The sequence below is a fragment of the Entamoeba invadens genome, assembly GCF_000330505.1.
Source record: "Entamoeba invadens IP1 unplaced genomic scaffold scaff_1105074725313, whole genome shotgun sequence".
NCBI classification, from domain to species: domain Eukaryota; phylum Evosea; order Mastigamoebida; family Endamoebidae; genus Entamoeba; species Entamoeba invadens.
In genome coordinates this window covers 29223-49873 of record NW_004440263.1, presented here as the reverse complement: position 1 = coordinate 49873, position 20651 = coordinate 29223, and the positions used below count along the sequence as shown (strand labels likewise).

Sequence of the window (20651 nt, the reverse complement as noted above, 5' to 3'; positions counted from 1 at the left end):
AACTATATAATCACTCCGGAACTTATCTAACATATCCACCTCCTTTTTAAACTCTTCTATCGCCTGTTCTTGATCTTCCAAAGAGATTTCTTTCATCTTCTTTATAGCAACACACTTCCCTCGGTAAGTGCCTTTATATACAATTCCAAAGGATCCTTCTCCCAATTTGGAGTCTTCAATCAACTCGTCATAATCAAGTTTAGTCGAGTTTTCAGTGGTGGGTTCGATTTTAATGGAAACATAAGACGTCTCCCCCTTTTGAATGTCCATAGTAACTATCATAAGTTCGTCTTGTAGTTTCATTGTACAATGTGGAACTATAAATACCTCAAACTCACACGCCTCTCCTTTTTTTAATGTAACAAGTTGTGGGACTGTGCGAATGGAATATTTGTCGCATCCACCACGAGTTGTCATTTGGACTTTCATTATACTTGTTCCTTTGTATCCAATACAGAGAAGCTCTCTACTCTCAGATTCAACGGGTATAACTTCGCTCTCGTCACTAAAGGTCAACGATTTTTTGTTTGTCAAAATGTTCCCTTCTAATAAGTTCATTGCTATATTTGAGCGACTCATCTTGAAGACACAGACATTTTCTAACTTCTTATTCTCCTTGTGACGAATTAGAAATATAATAACGGCAATTACAAGAACTACAACTATCACTAGAACGACAAAAACCACTGTTAAGGGAACACCAATGTAGACTCCATAATTGGTATATGGCTGACAACTCATTTTATCTACACTTAATTTAAACCCACTCTCACAAGTGTCACAGAAACTATTGGAAGACCGAGTGCAGTGCTGGACTGCTGAAAAGTGTGAACAACCACCAGACAGTAGGATGTGGGACTCAATACAAGCAGTGCACTCATCAATACTGTCACATGAAGTGCAATTTTCTTTACATTTTGAACACTGTTGTTCGAAGACAAAATAGTCCACTTCACATTGTGTACACCCGCTCGTAGTCGTGTTGGTGCACCCAATTAACTCACTCTGTGGTAAACACAGCTTTGTGGGGTTAGATGGAATACGATAAAACGTGTCATTACAGAGAATACAACTTCCTTCGTTCGTACAACTTTTACAAGAAATGTCACAACGCTCACATGTGGTGCCATCCGCCGATCTCATGTATCCCTCTTTGCATACAACACACCCACGATATGTGGACATCAGCACATTACAGACAGAAACAAGTGCGTTAATTTCTGTGCATTTACCTTCACTATTTGCGTACGAGTACGAATCACACTTTGTACAGAAGGTACTATTTGAACAATATACACAGGGATATACACATACGACACACCCCCCATCACTCAAATAATACCCACTTTCACATCGAAGACACCCTTTACTGGTAGACTCCTGACAATGATCTGTGCTGTCTTCTTTTATTGTTGTTTTACTTATAAAATCCTTTGTTATATTATCTTGTGTTTCTGTATCGTTTGTCATAATAACACATGAAATGCCACTTAAAACAAAGCCAACTTCACATTCAACACACTTCTGTTTGAGGGAAGATATAACTCCACAATTCAATGAGAACCCACTCTTCTCTTTGCACCCATCAACATCTCGATAATACCCGGGATCACATGTAACACACACATTGTCGTATACAGCACAATGAATTGAGGTGCTGTCTGTGCACACCCCATTAACGTTGATTGAACTGCCACATTTAATACATATTTTACTGTTCTCAAGAAGGCAATGCACACTATTTGATACACATTTGGCTTTTGTAATATGGTAACTTGATGTACACTTGACAGAATCACTACCAGATTTAGTAATACAATTATCATCTTCAATACATACATCATCGCTCAAAACAGTAGTGTTACTACACTTCAAATCTTTTACTAAATCACCAGAAAATGTACAAACTGCACTACTACATGGCTCTACACTGTCCTGTCGAGTTGTGTAATACCCACTTTTTCCAGCAAAGCAGTACCCATTCCGTGAAACTTCACAATTGGCATCCGCAATACCACACAATTTGTCATCAGTACATGACAAGCAGACTGATTTATCTGCTGTGGTGGCCGTGTATTTGCATTTGTCTCCACTTGTGCACTTTCCAGTTGAAGTAATAGTTTCTGTGACACAACTTTCACAGCCGTGTGTGGAATATGTTGTACAGTCTGTGCTCTTGTTATTGCAGACTCCACTTATTAACACGCAGTTTGAGGTACACAAATAACACACATCATTTACTTGGTGTGTACACCCATTTATGTTATCTTTCTTTGTTGCACTACTATTGTTGTAGTGTGTTGTGTCCGTGTAAGCAAGTGAACACGACTTTTTTCCTGCTGTTACATAATAAGGCGGGAAGCATACATTACAGACCTGCTCATTGTTAATATAATCACCTCTTTGACACATTGGAATGGCATCATAGATGTTTACACACGTCGTATCTGTGCTCTTCACCTTTCCACTTTCACACGAAATACACGTGTCGCCATTGACTATTAAATTGCCTGAACATGAAAGACACTCTTTTGTTTTCTGTGAGCACTTTATACAGTTTGGGTGAAGTGATGAGCACGGTTGACACTCTCCAGTACTTTCTCGGTAATACCCTTCTTTGCATTCAGAACACACCCGACTGCTCTCGACTGCATTTTCATCACAAAAAGCACAGTTGCCTGTTGAGCAACATGAGACACATATGTTGTTCATTTTCTTTTGACCATCTTCACATGTGGTGCATGCCCCACTTTTTCTATCACATCGTTGGCATAGGGTGGAACATTGCTGGCATTGTGTTGTTCCACCAAGGGAATACTTCAGCTCATCGCATTGTACACACGCCCCATTGCTATATCCATACCCACTTGTACAACTCTTGCATTTCCCACTTATAGCATCACAACTTGCACATGATATATCACACATTTTACACTCTGTCTGGCCCTCGACGTCTTGATACGTCATTTCTTCACAACTGACACATCGTGAAAACAATGAACGTGTTCCACTCAAACAAATAAGACACTTTCCTGATGACAAACCATACCCAGAAACACAACTAATGCAGTTACCATTGGTGGATATACACCCAACACATTTTGAGTCACATGATGAACATGAAGAAGCACCCGAAAGAGAGTAAGTCATCTCACCACAACTTTTACATTCAGAATACATACTCCCAGAGTATGTGCCCGGTTGGCAATTGTCACACGTTTTCGTGTTTTGATTCGACTTTGTACCCGCTTTACACTCAACACAAACACCACTCGAAAGTACTGTACCATCAACACAACTCAAACAGTTTCCAGTTACTTTATCGCATGGTCCACGACACAACTTGCTACATGTTTTACAGATTTGTGAGCCTTGGGTGTTCGTATATGTGCCATCAACACAATTGGAACATTGAGTACTCTTCTGTGTTGATGAATAAGTCCCAAGCGGACACATCTCACAAAGAGAACTTGGCGTACTGTAAGTACCTGCAACACACGTCAAACAGGCCATTGATGATATACCCATCCCTGCTGCACATGAAGTACATTCACCTGTTGTTTTGTCACAACTTTGACATGTCGAATTGCAATTTTCACAATATGGACTCGCCTCTTTATCAGTGTATGTCATTTCAGGACATGCAAGACACTCCCCATTTGAAGAGTATTTGCCTTTGGCACATCCTCCACAACTTCCATCTTTAAGTGCAAACCCAGCAAAACACGATGTGCAATCGCCATTCGTTTGATTACATGTGTTACAACTTGATGAACACATTGAACACTTTGATGACCCAATTAACGAATAACTGTTTGTCTCACATTTGGAACACAAAGAAGTCCCTCCTATCGAGTAATACGAAGCAGGACATATAGAACATCCTGTTGATTCCGAAAATGAATAACCCAAATTACACGAAGTACACTTTCCCGTTGTAGACATACAGGTCTTACAACTTATGGATGTGCAACTGACACAAACGGATGTTCCAGTTGTGGGTGTATATGTCCCAACCAAACAAGCGGTGCACTGGGAAGCACCTCCATTTGAATAATATCCCAACGGACACAAAGTACAATCAATTGTTCCTGTGACATTTGTATATTGTCCACTCTCACAATTTTCACAAGTTGAAGATCCTTCAGTGGAAGCATGTGTACCAGTCGCACACGCATTACATGAGGTAGAACCTTCACTTGATGTAAAGTGTCCTTTTGGGCATTTAAGACAAGAACTCGATCCTTTTAAACTTGAGTATGTCCCAAGAGGACACTTGGTACATACCGATGCTCCTGTATTTGAATAATACCCCGCACTACATTGAGTACAATTAATAGTACCAAGTGTGTCTGCATAAGTCCCTGATGCACATGAAGAACACGTCGATGAACCCGTTGAGGAGGAGTATTTCCCTGTTGGACACTGAGTGCACGTGGACACCCCACTCCCTGAATAATACCCAGCAGAACACTTGACACAAGAAGTCCCATCTGAGTTTGAATATGTCCCAGCAGGACAGATAATACATTTAGTAGCATTTGCAGCAGATATGTACCCCAAAGTACATTTGTTACATGATACACTTCCAGCAGAAGTCGCATAATATCCCGCTGCACACCCAGTACACTGTGAAGACCCCTCTGAAGATGAAAAACTTCCAGAAGGACAAGCGTCACAATTTGTACGATTATATTGCTGATTGTAATATCCAGCAGGACATTTGTAACACGAAGAAAGTCGTGTTGTATTAGAAAATGTGCCAGGACTGCAAGATGTACAAGATCCAGACCCAAGAATTGAATACGTCCCAGCCCCACAATTTTCACAGGAAACTCTATTCACAGAATACGTCCCTGCTGGGCATTTAGTGCACTCTATTGCACCAGTTACAGAAATGGAACCAGTTGAACAATTTGTACATGTTGGAGAACCAGCAGTCGCGGCATAAGTTCCTGCAGAACACATAGTACATATAGAAGAACTCATAGAAGATGTATACCCCGCAGCACATTTTGAACATGAAGAAGCCCCATCGACTGAGGAATAAGTTCCTGGTTGACAATCAGAGCACCAAATTGACTTTGCTTCTGAATATTGGCCTTTAACACAAGTTGTACAAGATGTACAAGTCAGTCCAGAGTAAGTTCCTGCAGGACATGTTGTACAAGACGTTGCAGAATCTTTAGAGTAGGTCCCATACGGACACGCCGTACAATACGAATTGTCACTGTTTGTGTACGTTCCAGCTTTACATTGGGTACATGACGTTGGATATGGATATGAAGATGAAACATACCCAACTGCACATTTGGTGCATGATGTGGCGCCTGTAGTGGATGAATAATACCCCGAACTACATGGAGTACAATACCCAACACTCCCAACTGAATAAGTACCTGCAGCACACTTTGTACAAGAAGTTGCACCAGAAGACGCGTAATACCCCGAAGTACACTTTTTACATGAAGTCGAACCACTAGTCGAAGTGTATTGCCCCGCCCCACAATGGTCACAATAATAAGAACCCGTGTTTGCCGCAAAAGTACCCGGAGGACACGCGTTACATCCACTGTGGTTGTCATTCACCATCGTGCCAACAGGACAGTCCTTGCAAGATGTTGCGCCCGCAGGAGCATATGACCCCATAAAACATTCCATACAACCGTCCATAAAAGGAATTTGACCTGCTGGACATGCAGACTTTAACGTGGCGTATACAGTCAATAAAATAAAAAGAAGAAGAAACAACATCAAACTTCAATGCAATACATTTATTGTTTTTATTATCTTATTGGTCCCTTTCAAAATGAAAAGAAATTGAAAGCAATTTCTTTGTATCCCAAAAACATATTTTAAATCAATTCAATTATTTTTTAATTATTAAAAACACGATACTATATGGAATTTATTAATTATTACATTTATGGGAATTCGTTTACTTACAAAGGCACCCGATGTCAAAGGAAATTTGGGGCAAATTAGAAGTACGACAAATAGTTATATAACAATTGAGAGTTTTTGTTGGGTGGGATAACTTTTCGATAAACATTTGCGCCGATTTTGTAGTAAAATACGGGAGATTTCCTAAAATATTATTTTTGATTAGACAAAAAAATTTAACTGTTTTTTTATTATAAGTTATTAATAATATTATCATATAATAATAGTAATAATAAAAATATTGGTGCTAAACATGATTGAATCAATCTTTTTTTGACAAGAATTGTTGTGGTTTTATCGGTTTTATTTTTTTTTAATTTGGTTGATCTAATTAAATTAAAGCTAGAATAATCATAAAAATACCTCCATTTAAAACCCATTTCCGATAAAAAAATGGTCAAAAACAATCTATGGAAATATTTTGATTTTCTAATTATACTTTGAAAAAATGAATTATTCAATTAAAAATAATTCAGTTTTACAAAGTTGATTAAACCAAAATGTTTTAATTTTAATATAAATTTTTTAACCAATCTAATACTATTAAAACAAAGGATCTAATAATATTTTAAAAATGTTATTATAAAGTCTTTTTTCAAAAAATAATTAAAAATAATTAAAAATAACTATAATTATATGACTAATTAGTTAATTAGTAATATTTTACTATATAATATTATTATATTATTATATAAGATATATAATTGAATTACCATATTATTAGAAAAAAATAATTTTTATATAATTATTTTATAATAAAAACCTAAACTTAAATTATTAGATATAATTTTTTGTTATACATAACATATTATTTTAATAAATATATATAAATATATTAGACATAATATATAATTTTCAAATATAGTAACAAAATTATATTTAATAATAATTGTTTTTTAACCAGACAATAAATTATAATAAATTAATTTCATTACTAAAAAAAAGAATTAAGAGAATATTTCCCAATTTTTTCCAAAAAATTCTTAAAACTTTCCAAATTCCTCCTCCAAAATCGATTATAAAAAGTTTTTTCACAGACTTGTTTATTAAAACAAAACAATATATTTAATTTATATTATACACAAGTTAATTATTAATAATTTTAACCAACAATACTTAACTTTGTTTTTATAATAAAATACAAGATAGTCCAAGCACACAGAAAAAGAACTTTCACATCTTCAAAACCCCAGATAAGATGGGAGAGTTAATCCGATCACAGTTAGTCTCATATGGTCAGTTAATCGTGCCCATGAGTGTAGCTGAGGAGACCATTCAATTAATAGGTGAGTTAAATTGTGTTCAATTTGTTGACTTGAATAGTACTGAGTTAAGTTTCAACCGTCGTTATTGCAACGAGTTAAAGCGTTGTGATGAATTAGAGCGGAAAATGCGGTACTTCAATGAGATGATAACCAAAGAGGAAGAACGTCCTGACTTTGGTGGTTTAAAATTCCAGCGCATTTCTGAAGTGTTTGATACGGAGCGGGAGTCCACTGAGAATTTAGAGTTACGGATGGAGTCTTTAGAGAAGGAATTGAAGCAAATAGAGTCTGATTGTACGATCAATGAGAATGAGTTAGAGAAGTTAGAAGAGGGTTTATTAGTCTCAAGTAACATGGACAATTTATTTGAGAACATGGCGGATATCAGTGTTGGTGGTTTGAAGTATGTCATTGGAGTAGTTGAGAAGACCAAATACGATGCCATCCAACGACTGATATGGCGAATCTCACGAGGACTTGTTTTGATTAAATCGACTGATTTGTCGGAGAACTCAAATTTACGGAACTTCTTAGTGTTATTCCAAGGCGATGATTTAGAAGTCCGGATCACCAAGTCGTGTCAATCATTAGGTGTTCGAATGTACACTAAAGTTCCTTTAGATCAGCTTGAACGTCGCAATTTTGTTGAAGAAGCTTTGAATAGTAAACAAACGTTGTCTGAACTCTTTGAAGGGAGTACCAAGCAGAAGCGAGAATTATTAAAGAAAATAGCAATTAAATTAGAAGACTGGAAAGAGACAGTAACACGTGAGAAACTCATTTACTTCACTTTGAATATGTTCCGAGTCGATAGAGGACAAACATTAACAGGAGAGTGTTGGTATCCGTCCGCTCGCTTTGATGATATTGTCCAAAAACTGGGGCAATTGGACCAAAGTAATATGTCCCCCGTGTTCACCCCTATCCCCCCACACCCTAAAGCTATTGTCCCGACTTTTAATAAGACGAATTCGTTCACACAGACCTTCCAAGACTTGACGGATTCATATGGTACGCCGCACTATGGAGAGATCAACACGGCGTGGTTGAATATCGTCACCTTCCCGTGGCTCTTTGGTGTGATGTTTTCCGATTGTGGGCACGGCTTCTTCATCTTCTTGTTTGGCTTGTCGTTCATCATCTTTGCGAAGAAGTTACAAGGGAAAGCGATGAACGACATCTTTGTGATGTTATTTGATGCGCGGTATCTGTTAATGTTGATGGGATTGTACTCGATGTACTGCGGGTGTCTCTTCAACGAGTTCTTTGGGTTCTCCATTGACTTTTTTGGGACTGCGTGGGATGTGAAGAATGAGAGTAAAGGGGTGTACGAGCGTTCTGATAATGGTTACATCTATTACTTTGGAGTTGATCCCATTTGGAAGTCGTCCAACAACGAGTTGTACTATTTGAATTCGCTGAAGATGAAGTTGTCGATCTTAATTGGTGTCTTCCATATGATCTTTGGTATCATTCTGTCGCTCTTCAATTACATCCATATGAAGAAATACATCAACATTTGGTTCCATTGGATCCCTGAGATGATCTTCATGATCTGTTCCTTTGGATATTTGTGCTTCTTAATCATCTTCAAATGGTGTGCGCCGTTCCAAGAAGGTGCGCCAATGCTGACGAACGTCTTTTTGGAGATGTTCCAGAACTTTGGGATTGTCACTGAAGAAAACCATATTTATAGTGGACAGGAAGTCATTGAACCAATTTTGTTGGTGCTGGTCATCATCTCGTTAATCCTCATGTTTGTACCTAAACCAGCGATTTTATATTACCGACTCAGAAAACACCAAAAAGCACTTCCCGAGTGTCGGCCACTCCTTTCAGAAGGAGGGAATACGGAAGAATCGATGTTTGAAGATAATATGGTGCCCCCAGCGACGGATACGGACAGTTTGATATTCCAAGTGAAAGAGGAGAAGAAAGAAAGTGGAGAAGAAGAGGAAGAAGATAATGAAGAAGGAAACTCTTTGATGGAAATCATCATCTTTAACTCGATTCATGGCATCGAATTTGTACTTGGATGTATCTCAAATACAGCATCATATCTCAGACTGTGGGCGTTATCACTCGCACACGCGGAACTTAGCGCTGTCTTCTTGGAGAACGTATTCTACTTGTTGCTCGGGATGAAGATCTGCGTGACTATCTTTGTCGGATTCGCTGTGTGGGCTATGATCACTTTGGCAATTTTAATTGGAATGGAATCACTCTCTGCTTTCTTACATACCCTCAGATTGCACTGGATCGAATTCCAAAATAAGTTCTATGTCGGAGATGGTGTGCCATTCACTCCAATTAAGTTGGAGCCAAGAAAGTCGTTCTTCGATCAAGTTGATAGCAGACAATAAAAGTAATTTACTTTTGATGGGTCATTATTATTATTATCACTCTTTGCTTTCAATACAGTGACTAAACATTAAGTGCAAAGCCACTGACTATCACAAGGTAAAAGAATGTAATTTGATGATATAGACCACTCAGAAACAAGTGCCTGCATTATCATGGTAATCATACATGTTTTTCATCATGGTGGCGATTAGACGACAAATTTTTTTGTTTTTATACCCAACCTTTGTTTTTGACAAATATTTTTTTAATTATTCTAATACTATTAAAACTATACACATTTTGAAAATACCAACTAAAAGTTAACTAATAATATTTATAAATACTTTTATTTCCTATTTTTCTATTTCTATTTTTTTAAAAAGACAATTCTAGTAAATATAATAATTTTATTATAAAATAACTACAATCAATAACGTATATTTTTATACAACAAATAGATAACTGGTCCTTCATTTAAAAATATATTCTTGAATTTGGATTGTTTGTGGAATAAAAAAACAATTTCACATTCTACTTTATGACAAATAGATGAGTATTTAAGTTTAATTATAAAATAGAAACACTTTTGACTGGTATTGTTGATTTACAAAAATATATTGAAATTCATTATCAATTCATTGTATTATAATAAATTAGTTATGTTATTATTAAATAGACAATGTTTAAGAATTAAATAAATTTCTTAATTACTTTTGGCTGGAATTGTTTGAGGTCTTTGTTAAATAAACAAATAGAATAGTTAAAGCCAGTTATTTTATACCTAAATGAGTTAATAGTTATTATTAATTAATTGTGTGAAATAAAGTTTGGAACATATATATAATGATATTATAATTAATAATTTAATTATAATAATATAGTTTAAAAATTGTTATAGTATTTAAAATTCATTTTGTTGCTTTTTTTAAAAACTTTTTTTAATGTTTTTATTAATAAAAATAGGACGAATAACGTTTATTTAATTCTTTAACACAGCTCGAACATCCTCTGGCATCTCAAGAGTCTTTGGTACTTCCCACAAGAAGTCTGGATCATTTCTTCCGAAATGTCCACCAGCTGCAGTTTTCTGGAATATTGGTCTTCTCAATTTAAGGTTCTTAATGATCATACCTGGTCGCATATCGAAGTTCTTGTTGACAATGTCGACGATTTTCTCATCAGGAATAACACCAGTCTTGTATGTGTCAACATAGACACTCAATGGATGTGAAAGACCAATGGCATAACTCAACTGGACAAGTGCTCTCTTGCACAACCCAGCATTCACAAGACTCTTTGCAATCCATCTAGCACAATAAGCCCCACTTCTGTCTACTTTCGATGAATCTTTTCCAGAGAAAGCTCCTCCACCATGAGCCCCCCATCCTCCATATGTGTCAATAATAATCTTTCTTCCAGTGAGTCCAGCATCGCCCATTGGACCTCCAATGACAAATCTTCCACTTGGGTTATAGAATCTGAGTGTGTTGCTATCAATCAACTCCGCTGGAATGACCTTCTTAGTGACTTCTTCTTCGAGTGTCTTAGAAATCTCTTCATTAGTGACTTCCGGAGAGTGTTGTGTAGAGATGACAATGGTGTGGACTCGAATTGGAGTTAAATGTCCGTCATTGTCCTCATACTCCAAAGTGACTTGTGTCTTTGCATCTGGTCTCAGCCATGATATAATTCCCTTCTTCCTGCACTCTTCAAGTCTCATCACTAATTTCGAAGCTAAGACGTGTGTCAATGGCATCATTTCCTTCGATTCATCAGTGGCATATCCAAACATGATACCCTGGTCACCCGCTCCAATGTCTTCGTCTTTCTTAGCCACGTGGACGCCATTAGCAATGTCTGGACTTTGTTGTTCCAAACAAGACAACACTGCACATGTGTGATAATCAAATCCTTTCGACGTGTCGTCGTATCCAATATCCTTCACTACATTTCTAACAATAGACTGAACATCGATTTTGGCAGATGTCGTGATTTCACCTAACAACATGATAATTCCAGTCTTCGTTGCAGTCTCACAAGCTACATATGAATTAGGATCTTGCTTCAAACACGCATCTAAGATGGCATCAGAGACTTGATCACACATCTTGTCTGGGTGCCCAGCTGAAACAGACTCAGACGTGAACAAGAACCTCTTTGGCATTTGAGTAATCAATTTCCAAAAAACGTTTTTATATATTTTGGAAACCCTAACACGTATGCTGTAATAAAAAACTTTGATTTCATCTTCACAACAACAAAAACAATCCACATTTTCTTTAAAAACAAAGTTTATTTTTTTTAATAATTAACTCGTAAATGAGTGATGAATTATTTTAACTTTAATTTTAGTTTGGAGTCGTTTGGTGTTGAAATTTTGGCATTTTTTGGACATTTTCCCGTTTATTTACACATCAAAAAGGCTAAATTAAAGTAAAAATAAAGACTGAAAAAGGGATTTCGCAATTCGGCATTTTGGCATTTTTAAAAGTGAAATTATTTGAAATTTATCGGTTAATAATTTGAATTGATTTTTCAAAATATATATTTAATAAAGCAAACAGTTATCACAAACTATCCGATATAATGAAAAAGAAGGACTTTCAAAAAGCATAACAGTTGTAATTACTTATAAATTGTTTTGAATATGAAAACCGCAAAATAACGGGAAAAATATCCAATATCAGATAAAATGCCATTTTTTGAAGAATTGTTTTTGAAACAATAATGTACCATTTTATATAATTTATTAATAGTTTATTTCAATGAAATAGGAGATTTATAAAGTTTTGTTATAGTTTATTTAAGGGTTAACAAAAACCATTTTATTATAATACCAACTGTTATTATTTTACTGTTATTTTTTTATTATAATCAATCATGTAACGACAATAGTGGATTTTGTTTACCTAATTAATTATAACAAATAGACATAGAAAAAAAAAGAATAATAAAATACAATTGAAAGATTTAAAAACATTTTGTTATGGTTTTTTTATTATCTCATTTATGTTATTGAAATAGTTCGATATTTAATTCTTTTTTTATTAGTTATAATTTCAGTAATAAGCAGTTAAAAATATAATTAACTATTAAATTATAATAAAATTATTATATTATTCAACAATTATTTTTAATTGACTGTTTGTCTGTATGTTGAATTGATTAATATTAATATCAATCAAGTATCAATTAATAATTAAGTTTTATTGTTTTTTTCAAAATAAAAATCTTACGCAATTAAATTATCAAATAACAATAGAAATGACTAAGATATTAATTTATCACAAATGAGTTTTTTGAATCATTTCAAACACAGAAATCTTAGTGAAATTCCCTCTAATTACAAAGGTAAAACAAATAAGATACTGATAGACAAAGAAAAATACCACAACTTATTAACCTTATTATCACGACATGAAAGGAACAATAGATAAGTATCATCGACATGCAAAACAAGAGGGGTATCGCGCGCGTTCCGCTTTCAAGCTGATCGACGTCGAACGGGATTTCCACATCTTTTCGAATGTCCACAAAGTTGTTGATTTATGTGCTGCGCCAGGCAGTTGGAGTCAAGTTTTAAGTTCATCAATTGAGGAGCCACGAACCCTTGTAGCGGTTGATCTTCAAGATATTGCTCCTATCGATGGGGTGACACTTGTTAAGGGTGATATAACAAAAGGCAAGACGGCTAAGGAGGTCATGTCGCATTTCGTTGACGGTAAGGCGGACTTGGTCATCTGTGATGGGGCACCAGACGGTTTGTACTATACGTATTAGTTATTGTATCATAATTTATAATACAATTTCAATCAGTTAGAAATAGAACAATATATAATTCATTTTATTATATTGTTTAACTATACATTTTAATATATTTATAGTTTAAATTATAGTAAAAATAAAGTATATTATATACAAACTATTTTTATAGTACATTATTTTCAACTATTTGTTAAACCATAAATAAATTAAATATTATAATACAATATTACAACTACTCAAACAAAGTGACAGGAGTTCATGACATTGACGAAGCAAACCAATGGATATTGATGCAAGCAGCATTTTCGATCATGGCAGTTGTTTTAAAAAGTGGTGGGTCGTTTGTGGCAAAGATTTTTGTTGAAGGGGAACACCCTCATTTGTATTTCCAGTTCAAATCGGTTTTCGAAAGCGTCACTATTTATAAACCAGACAGCTCTCGTTCCGCCAGTTTTGAACATTTTGTGGTTTGTAAGGGATTTAAAAATGCGGACACGTGTACAATCAAGGACGTCCCTGAAAATCTGGCGGACTTGAGATTGACAAAGAGAGTTATGTCACGGAAAACAGAATCGGTGAAGGTTGAATTAGATTTTTAAGAGAATAATATTGTACTATTTTTAATGGTTAGTTGTATCAAAATGAATAATATATCTAACGTGAAATTGTTAGTGGACTAAAAAAGAAAAATGAATTTGACAATTTCAAACATCAACAACTACGGTGTGATCAATCTGGTGAAAGGCGTTCCAGATTTGAAAACTCAAAAAGAAAAAACCGGATTATTAAATGATTTTCAAAAAGGATGTGGGGAGATTGAATTGCCGGAACGGTGCATCGAGCTATTTAATAGCGAGGTTCATTCATTCGACTCGGAAACACTTTTCAGCACTATAAAGGGGCGTCGTAATGTTCACCTCCTCTTTTGTGTCACAAATAAGAATATAATAGGCATTTTCATCCCTTCAGTACCTCCGAAAATCAATAATAGTTGTTTTTTAGCTTCAAATATCTCCATTTTCAAATTTATTAATGAAAAACGGAAACCTTTAGTTATTCATCAAATAAAAAACGAGGCTCGATGCCAATTTTTTTTCGACGAGAATGACACCGTCATTTCTATTGAAGACGCGTTTACTATTAGAAAATCATTATCTTTAGTTGTGCCAACTATTAAGTTTGCTTTTAAAGGAAATTTTGAGTTCTCTGCAGCTGATTTTGCGTTGGGCGGAACGTTTTCAGTGGAGAGGTTCATCGCATTTTTTACAGAAACGCAAACTTTCGTTGAAACGTTTGAGAATTATGGAAAATGAAATAACATTTTTATATTTTTTGTTATTAAATTAGGTTGAAAATATTTTACACAAAAAAGTCGAAGATGCCAATGAATAGTGACTAAAATTATTTTAGGACTTGAAGGGCTAATTTAAAGAAAAAAAACAAATAAAAAGAAAAAGAAAAAGAAAAAGAAAAAAGAAAAACATTTTCAACCCAAAAATTAATTATGTTATTCACAAGAACTCAAAAAGTTTATGGATTTCTGGTCAACACAAGGCGCTTCGATCGTTTCATCCACAATCGACTCACTGTTAAAAAGTCCCGAGTGCACACTTGAGAAGCTGTTTGACGACGCTCATTACCTTCTTGAGTTGAAGTCAAACACTGATCTAATTGCTTAGTTTGTTAACTATACATTAAAACTATACCTAGAGGTTCAACCATGTGCTATACTAAAACTATTTTATACTATACTTTTTGTTCATACGTAGATACTCTAACTGACAGTGTTCTTCAAGACAACAACGTCGAGAAATGTGTCGAGTACATTTGTACAGACAAGAGTACTTTGGGTGCGATGGCGGCTCAGACCTTCTCACTTGATGTTGAAATCATTCAGACGACTGTTGTTGCGAAAGAAGAGCATATACAAAAACTCTTTAAAACCTTTGTTGATACAGTCGACACGATCATTGTGAATAATTTGGTCACAGTATTCACTGCGTTCCATAAGTACCAAGACTTTGTTTGTTCTCTTTAACTTGTGGTATAGTATTTATTATAATAAAATGTATTATATTTCTAACAATCAGAAGGACCAATTACAAAAATCAACGGAAGTGGTTGACCATTTGTTTAACACTTTGGACCAACCCGTTAAATCGAATTACTTAATATTTTTAATTACTTCACAATTTTTCTCAAAAGGTGTGATGGACCGATTACTGAACCTTGTGGAGTGTGGAAAATTCATTGAACACATTGAACTTATTTTCTATCAAATTATAGATTGGAATACTATAATTACTCAAAGTCTTTATTTAGAATTTACTGCCCGAAATAACACAAATTACTTTGAGGCATTTGAAAAGGAAACTCCCGAAAACAAAGGGAAAATGCTCCACATATTGAGGATTTTATTGCCCCTTGAAAATAGTTTTGTGGTGCCAAAAGAGTTTTTGTCGGTCTTTGAAAATAACGTGGAACGTGTCAAAACTTTTGTTTTAGGGAGTGACGTGAAAAAAGTGAGTGAAAACATCTTATACTTTGCACATCTCGTTTTGTTTGTAGCTCGAAACAACACGTCTTCTTTGATAACAATGAAAGACCAAAAAATCCTCGACATGTTTTTGGAACTCTTTTTAAACCCAACCGTCCAAAGTTCTGTTTTTAGACATTACGTTTTCGATATATTTAATGAGTACAAAAACACGGAAGAATTCCCCAAATATGTGGGAGATCAGAACTTGACAAGGAAATTGATTGAGTTAGACAAGACAACCGTGTCGTTTGTTCTTATAGATAAATAATAAAACAATTAAAAATTAATAGTAACACATAGCGAACACTACAAATATGACATTTTTATGTTTGGCATCAAAATGATGATCATGTTATTCACGTGGACTTCTTCAAAGACGGATTTTCAAGAATTCAATGAATACGTCACATCAGTCGTATTACCACGAGAAGAAAACAAAACGATTTATTTCACTAAGAAACCAACAACTACTTTTTCTCTGAAACAAAATTTTGTTGTTGATGAATACTTAGACAATACTTCACAAAACGAAGGCTGTAATGAAAGCTCTAATAAAGCAAAAAAAAGTGAAGACACTCAAATGAAGTTTGACTTTGACTCTCAAAATTCGTTTGGTTCGTTCGAGTCTTCAAGTCAAGGCAATCCATCAAAAGAACTCAATGAAAAGTCTTTTGACTTCAATGACGTGTCTTTCGGCGATTTCGACTCCGCTCCAAGCGCCGCCGTCTCTGAGAACAAAGACGTTAAGAAAGACAACACTTCATCCCAAAATTTCAACTTCGGGTCTTTCTCTTTTGAGAGTTCAGACTTCTCCGATTTTAAGTGATTTAAACTGGTCATTCAATTCCTTTCAAATCTATATGAGAAAAAATCATTCATTTAACAAAAACATCCGCCGTCCGTCTCTTCACTCGTTTGTGTGATTTTCACTTCGTCTTCTCCTGGATCTACAAATATTGGTTTCAAATTAATTATAGCTTTTAATAACTGTGAAAATGCTTCTTGGACATTAGTGTTGCTAATCTTTAGTTTTGTTCTACTATCAATATACTATTATTATAATAAACTGTTGATAAACTATTATTATACTATTATTATACAATACAATTGTTATACTATAAATATAATATAATTACTATATAATTGTTATACTATGAATATAGTAGAAATTTAATAAAATATAATAAAATACATAACAAACGCTTTACTACTTGTCTCTATATACTCAATGTTGTTTTCCGTCACAAATTTCTCTATAAGCTCCTTTGGCACTCGCGTTGAAGTCCCAATCAAGTCGGACTTGTTTCCAACAAGAAGAATTGGTGGAGTGAATCCCGAAGAAATGCTCCCATAAAACAAGTCGAGCCAGTCCTTGCAATGATCGAAACTTTCTTGTCGGTCGATTTGAAAGACAAGTAAGACGCCTTTAATGTCTTTGAAATAGAGACGAACAAGGGAGTGATACTTCTCTTGACCAGCTGTGTCCCACTATCTTATTAATACCTTAATAGAATTATAATGAGCTTCATTAGTATCACAAACGAGTTGAAGTTGATACAATTTACCATCCACATTCACACTTTTGTCACAAGTTTCAATCCCAATTGTAGCGTCGTATTCGTCGATGTCTATCTCTTACTCCTCTTCTCATGGTAATTCACAAAAATTAATGTAACAAACACGTCCCAAAGCAAAACCGCTGGAGTAATGCTGTCTTCCCAACACCAACATCTCCTATTAATCCTATTTTTAATTTACTTGCCATTGTTTCTGAATTGCAATTGCCATTTTAAAGTTCCTCAGTTCACACATTCGGCTTTTTTATTTTGAATTAAATTAATTTGAAATTTTGAAATTTATTAATTAAAAATGAGAAATGCAGAAGTTACTAAGTTTCCAATTCATCAGTTGACTACATTCCTCCTCTCCCCCTTTAAATACGCTTCAATGTTTTTCCCAACTTCAGACATCAAAACTCGACGAGCTTCTTCACTAGTCCAGCCGATGTGTGGCGTAAAGACGACTTTCTTCATATCTTTCAGAGTAAAGAATGGTGAGTTCTGGTCGATGGGTTCGACCTCATACACGTCCGTCCCATATCCTCCAATGGTATTATTATTAAGAGCTTCTACTATTTCTGCCGTGTTAACAACACCACCTCGAGCAACATTGATGATGACAACGTCTTTCTTCATCTTAAGAAACGCACTCGTCCCAAAGAGGTACTTCGTCTTAGCATTCAGTGGACAATGAATAGTAATAATATCACTCTCGGTCACCATCTCTTCGTAAGTCACTCGACGCATCTTTTCGTCGTCGTGCTTCTCTGTTGTCGAGAAGTAACTGACTTGCGCCCCAAAGGCCTCTGCTATCCTTGACACCTGTCGACCGATTTTCCCATATCCAACTACACACCACTTTTTGTTGCAAATTTCCTTGAAGTCGAAAATCGAATTCTCTTGCATAGAGATGCCCTCTGTTGCGTACTTTGTTGTTGTATACTCCGAGAGTTTGCTGGTGTGATTCAATAACTCGAGAAGTAATGAGAAGGTGACTTGTGCAACGGAATTGGTCGAATAGCCAGGGACGTTAGTAACAACGATATTGTGTTCTTTGCAGTAGTCTATATCTACGTTATTAAAACCAGTGCCCATTACACCTATGTATTTCAACCGTTTTGCTTGAGACATATTCTCGGCGTTCAAGTTGGTACGAATGTTAAGAACTATATCGGCGTCACTAATAAACTTTGGGACTTCCGATTGGGAAGTCACTTGGTGAACGATTACTTTCCCGAAGGGCGTGATAGTGGTGAGGGGAGTGTCTCCCAAAGTCTTATAATCAAGAATTACGATATTGACACCTGACATAATACTTTATGGAGTTTTGACGATTCAAGTTATTTTAAACATCATAAATAATTGTCCAGAAGATTCTATTGATATTGCCATTTTTAATAAAAACTTGAAAACAAAAGTAAAATAAGAAGCTTTGGCAGTCGATTTCTACGATACACCATCGTTCGATAACAAACGAAATGTTACAACATCAATTATTATGGCAGTAACACCTCTTTGTTTTCCATATACAAATTGACACGAGCAACCAAATGACATAACCCTTGGTCAAGCCGGAGGTTTCTGGGCATCATAATTTGCCCATTGATGCTCTCAAAAATATCAATGGGATTCGGTGTTGGCCACTTTTCGGTCGCAACAGTCTCGAAAATGGATTTCGTGATACACACCAACTTCTTGAACGTTTCTTGGTGTTCACAGAGTTCGTCTTTTTGGAAACATTTCGCAATTGCCTCAGCGATCTGGCAATTGCACAAATCACGAACAAATTGTGGTAACCCTTTTGAATCGCCACTCCAGTAAAAAACGTTTGACAATACATCGATTGCACCGAAACAAAGTGGCAGGCAACTACCACTCAACACACTTTCGAAAAACAACAAGTGTTTTCTATTGCTTACAACCACGTTTAAAAGCCGTTGGGCATAAACAGAAGAAGACGAGACAATTCCCAAAAACTTCAAAGCTTCAAACACCGTCTGGGATTCAGAGCATTCGACAATAGAGAATATAACAAAAACAGCCGAGTCCATTGAATTCCAGATTTCATCCGTTTGTCCACACCACGATCTAAGCAATTTAATAGCCCTAACTTTGCACTTTTCGTTGTCATACATAATGACGTTCACAAACGTCTGCATCACTCCGTTTGATAAAGCACTCTCAATAACTTTCGGGAAGTTTTTCGTTGTGTTTTTGATTACGATTAAAAATATGGCCATAACATCCCCAAAAGATTGTTCGAAGTAAGTGAGAGATAGGGAGTACACCAACATGGCAACATCTTCCCTAATGGGAGGTAAATTGTGCGCAACCGCGGCGAGAAAAGATCCAATTGCTTTGAATATGTCTGCGCTTTCAGTTGTCAACCCAAACGCGCAAATGCTTTGAATTTGTAACAGTTGTTGTGGTGAGAGAAACTCGTCTCTCAGATTCTGTCTGTTTTGAAGAATGAGTGCCATTGTGTTGAGGGAAAGTACCAACCTATTTACGTTTGATGTTTGGAAGCAGTTCTCTTTTAATATTTGGAAGAGCCTTGTTGAGACCAACAATGACACCAAAGTGTCATCCAAACACATTGACAAGTCGTGGAGTAATTCTAAAACCCACTCAACGGTAATAATTTGATTCACCTCATTTAGTCTTTTGAGTATTTCGGTTTGGAGTTGTACTGGTATCTGAACATTTCTTGTTGCTATCACTGAGTGAATCATTGAACACCCAACGTTAATATCTCCTTGTGATATGACTGCGAGTCCTGCAGTGATTTCCTACAGGTGATTCAAAGTTAACTTTTCTTTTTTATCTTGGCCCAAAAATAGTTTCATTCCACCAGTAATTCATTATAATTTATTATTACTATTTTTTTATTATAAAACATGGTTTCTCAAATAACAATCACAAACTTGGTTTTGAGTATCACTTAAAGCATTTAAATCATTCAGACGTCTTCGTTTTTCAATTAAACGCGCCCTGTTTTCCGTCCTCAACTTTCTAAGATACTTTAACCCATTTGAAAATGGGTTATTTGGTATTCGATATGACATAATTGATTTTTTTTTCGTTTTTTGAGTTGAACTTTTCTTTTTATTTAATTTAATAAAATATTTTATTTATTTAGTTTTTGTTAAAGAATCATAAAAAAAGTCTTTTTTTGGTTATTTTGTTCAATTATTTGTATTAATGTTTATTAAATGATAAAACTAAAATAAATCATAA

The 20651-nt window shown here is 35.3% G+C and overlaps 8 protein-coding genes across 8 annotated transcripts; 3 read left to right on the top strand and 5 right to left on the bottom strand.

Moving 5' to 3' along the window:
• Positions 1-14: 14 nt before the first annotated feature.
• EIN_474340 (GCC2 and GCC3 domain containing protein) lies at positions 15-5673 on the bottom strand (the record flags this gene model as incomplete). The annotated part of the gene is made up of 1 exon (XM_004255565.1): positions 15-5673. A coding segment is annotated over one exon (5659 nt), but the record flags the coding sequence as incomplete, so codon positions are not given.
• A 1468-nt stretch (positions 5674-7141) lies between these two features.
• On the top strand, positions 7142-9571 carry EIN_474330 (vacuolar ATP synthase 98 kDa subunit, putative; the record flags this gene model as incomplete). Its single annotated transcript, XM_004255564.1, has 1 exon — positions 7142-9571. One exon carries the CDS (start codon positions 7142-7144, stop codon positions 9569-9571), a length of 2430 nt encoding a protein of 809 aa, XP_004255612.1.
• A 959-nt stretch (positions 9572-10530) lies between these two features.
• Positions 10531-11715, bottom strand: EIN_474320 (S-adenosylmethionine synthetase, putative; the record flags this gene model as incomplete). The annotated part of the gene is made up of 1 exon (XM_004255563.1): positions 10531-11715. One exon carries the CDS (start codon positions 11713-11715, stop codon positions 10531-10533), a length of 1185 nt encoding a protein of 394 aa, XP_004255611.1.
• Positions 11716-12968: 1253 nt separating this feature from the next.
• EIN_474310 (ribosomal RNA methyltransferase, putative) lies at positions 12969-13915 on the top strand (the record flags this gene model as incomplete). The annotated part of the gene is made up of 2 exons (XM_004255562.1): positions 12969-13311; positions 13563-13915. The coding sequence occupies 2 exons, from the start codon at positions 12969-12971 to the stop codon at positions 13913-13915; spliced, it is 696 nt and encodes a 231-aa protein (XP_004255610.1).
• Positions 13916-14848: 933 nt separating this feature from the next.
• Positions 14849-16681, top strand: EIN_474300 (hypothetical protein; the record flags this gene model as incomplete). The annotated part of the gene is made up of 4 exons (XM_004255561.1): positions 14849-14994; positions 15102-15339; positions 15407-16101; positions 16156-16681. 4 exons carry the CDS (start codon positions 14849-14851, stop codon positions 16679-16681), a joined length of 1605 nt encoding a protein of 534 aa, XP_004255609.1.
• A 53-nt stretch (positions 16682-16734) lies between these two features.
• On the bottom strand, positions 16735-17620 carry EIN_474290 (GTP-binding protein yptV1, putative; the record flags this gene model as incomplete). Its single annotated transcript, XM_004255560.1, has 4 exons — positions 16735-16873; positions 17057-17343; positions 17398-17483; positions 17536-17620. The coding sequence occupies 4 exons, from the start codon at positions 17618-17620 to the stop codon at positions 16735-16737; spliced, it is 597 nt and encodes a 198-aa protein (XP_004255608.1).
• Positions 17621-17759: 139 nt separating this feature from the next.
• On the bottom strand, positions 17760-18725 carry EIN_474280 (2-hydroxyacid dehydrogenase, putative; the record flags this gene model as incomplete). The annotated part of the gene is made up of 1 exon (XM_004255559.1): positions 17760-18725. The coding sequence occupies one exon, from the start codon at positions 18723-18725 to the stop codon at positions 17760-17762; it is 966 nt and encodes a 321-aa protein (XP_004255607.1).
• A 185-nt stretch (positions 18726-18910) lies between these two features.
• On the bottom strand, positions 18911-20479 carry EIN_474270 (hypothetical protein; the record flags this gene model as incomplete). Its single annotated transcript, XM_004255558.1, has 2 exons — positions 18911-20203; positions 20339-20479. The coding sequence occupies 2 exons, from the start codon at positions 20477-20479 to the stop codon at positions 18911-18913; spliced, it is 1434 nt and encodes a 477-aa protein (XP_004255606.1).
• Positions 20480-20651: the final 172 nt, after the last annotated feature.